A 2,489-nucleotide genomic window follows, 5' to 3' on the forward strand; every position below is an offset into this window, starting at 1 on the left:
AGTGCGATGCGCACGGATTAGACCGCAATTCAAGCACAAGAGCTTCGTTGGCTGCACGACTTTGGGAACCTTCATAGAGTCTTTAGTCGAAGGTGATACCTTTTATTGGACCGATAGAAAAAAATGTAGAGTCACATTTTGGGACCTCGGCGGTCTCTTCTTCATTTGGCTGGAAGCGGGTCGGTGACCATCCATCCACCTTACAGGAAGAACCACCCGTGGGCCAAGTCGGAGATCAGACAACCTCCTCAACTGGCCCGTGATCCCCGCAGTTTACAGAAGTGGAAACGGGACTGTCCCCTAAAAAACAGGACTGTTGGGAATGTTTTACTACCCTGTAAATAAATAAACTACTATTTGAGCACCGGGCAGTATTTTTGGGGTAAAAACCCTCAAAGCTGTTATAAATGCAAACACAAGGAAAGCGATGATTCTAACAACCAGCCCGAGAATTCTAACGCGTTTGCCCGGCAACAGAAGATTCCGGCAGCTGCGGGTTATTAAAATGTTTTATTTGGAGTATTCTGGTCGTTTTTTATTCAGGCTAAATGATCTGGTAATAAATGGAACAAAAGATGAGCCAAAAGGTAAAGTAACGTTATTATTTACTTATATCGGCTTCCGGGTGGTTTGTTTTTGGCTCATCTGTCATTTTAAACCCCAAATTCTCTAATAATAATAAAAAGATATTTAGCATCGAAAAATTTTTTTTCTCTTTTTAAAAAAAAAAAAAAAATTCTGTAAAATGAGCATTATTCACTAAATTCTACGCATCAATCCCTCCCCGCTTTGAAACAGAGATCAGATTGCTTAAGAAAATTCATGTACTTTTTTTATTTTTATTATTTATAATTATTTTATAAATATATTAATTGTGATTATTTTAGTAGCACTTTTTTTTTTTACCCACCCAACATTTTTTTCTTTTAATTTTTTTAGACTTCACTAATTTCACAGTAATTCTCCAATCCTATTTTTTTCTTCTTTGTTATCGTTTTCAAACGCCGGAAAGATCTTTAACCCCGCGTCGTAAGCCGCGTTGGACCCCGTGGATGGCGCCTTCGAGTTTTGGCCTTGGAAAGCCCCCGCCTTAGCGCCGATTTGACGTCCTTGTTTTTCAGGCTGTAAATGAGGGGGTTTAACATGGGCACCAGCGCCGTGTACAACAAGGAAAGGAATTTCCCGGAGTCCGGCGCCGGCGGCGCCGCTTTTAGGTACTGGCAGAAAAGGGTCACGTAGAAGAGGGCGACTACCGTCAGATGCGAGCCGCAGGTGTAAAAGGCCTTGCGTCTTCCCGGCTGGGAGCGGACGGCCGCTACGGCGCCGATAATGTACGAGTAAGAGAGGAAGGTGAGGAAAAAAGGAATAAAACCGGAAAATATGGACTCGTAAAAAACGACGTTCCTTAGGAAGGCGGTATCGTCGCAGGAAATGTCCATGAGGGCGCTGAGGTCGCAGAAGAAGTGGTTGACCCTGTTGGACTTGAAGCAGGAGAAGCCGGCGTATATAGATATATAGGGCACGGCCTCGACGAATCCGAGCGCCCAGCATACGGAGGCCAGCGTGACGCAGACGCGGCCGCTCATCACCGCCTGATAGCGGAGGGGGCTGCAGACGGCCACGTAGCGGTCGTAGCTCATGGCCGTTAGTATCGATATCTCAATGGCTACCAAGGACATGAAGCAGTAGAGCTGGGCCATACAAGAGGGGAAGGAGACCGCGTTCCTCCCCGACATAAATGCGAGGAGAGCCCCGAGGAGCGTGTCGCTGGAGTAACAAACGTCCACCAAGGAAAGGTTTCGTAAGAAGAAATACATGGGGGTCTGAAGATGAGGGTCCAAGCAGGCCACCAGAAATATGAGCAGGTTGCCCCCCAATGTGGTGAGATAGATGGTCAACAAGAGGAGGAAGACGGGGAGCTGTAGCTCGGGGGTCTTCGAGATGCCTTCCAGAATGAGATAAGCGAAGGTCTGATTGTTCCGTTCCATACCTCGCTGGTCTTCTCTGACTGCGAGCCCACGGAGCGTGCGATAAAGGAGGTTTATCGGACGGGGGGCCAGCACGGCAACGCTCCGGGCTCGGCCGCCATCTAAAAAAAAAAGGGTTTTTTATTAACAAACCATGAATTTAAAGGGGGCGGTAAAGACTTTCAACAAGAATCCTTCTATTTGGCTCATTACGGGTGGATTTTTGTGTCCTCGCAAGTTTAAAAAAAGAATTACTGAAGATAATCGGAGAATATTATATCGGAGAACAAAGGGTTCATGCAATATGTATTTATTTATTTAAAGAAATGTGGATATTTATGCAAATAAGAAATTATTAATAAAACCAGATTTTTTTCTATATTAAAAATAGAAATATTTCTGTACGGCAGCGGGAATATTCTGGCCTCCCGGAGCTGAATGGGTTAATTTATTTTTTTATGGAAATTCCCCAAATTTTCTTGCTGGAGCTTCGTTCCAAGGTGATCCGTATTATCGGGCAAT

General features: G+C 44.9%; 1 protein-coding gene across 1 annotated transcript; it reads right to left on the reverse strand.

The window, feature by feature from the left end:
- Positions 1–950: 950 nt before the first annotated feature.
- Positions 951–1,991, reverse strand: LOC128503213 (olfactory receptor 8D1-like). The gene has a single exon (XM_053473261.1). The coding sequence runs from the start codon at positions 1,986–1,988 to the stop codon at positions 1,017–1,019; it is 972 nt and encodes a 323-aa protein (XP_053329236.1). The 5' UTR covers positions 1,989–1,991; the 3' UTR covers positions 951–1,016.
- Between the last annotated feature and the right edge of the window lie 498 nt (positions 1,992–2,489).

This window comes from Spea bombifrons, chromosome 8 (assembly GCF_027358695.1).
Source record: "Spea bombifrons isolate aSpeBom1 chromosome 8, aSpeBom1.2.pri, whole genome shotgun sequence".
Lineage (NCBI taxonomy): Eukaryota > Metazoa > Chordata > Amphibia > Anura > Pelobatidae > Spea > Spea bombifrons.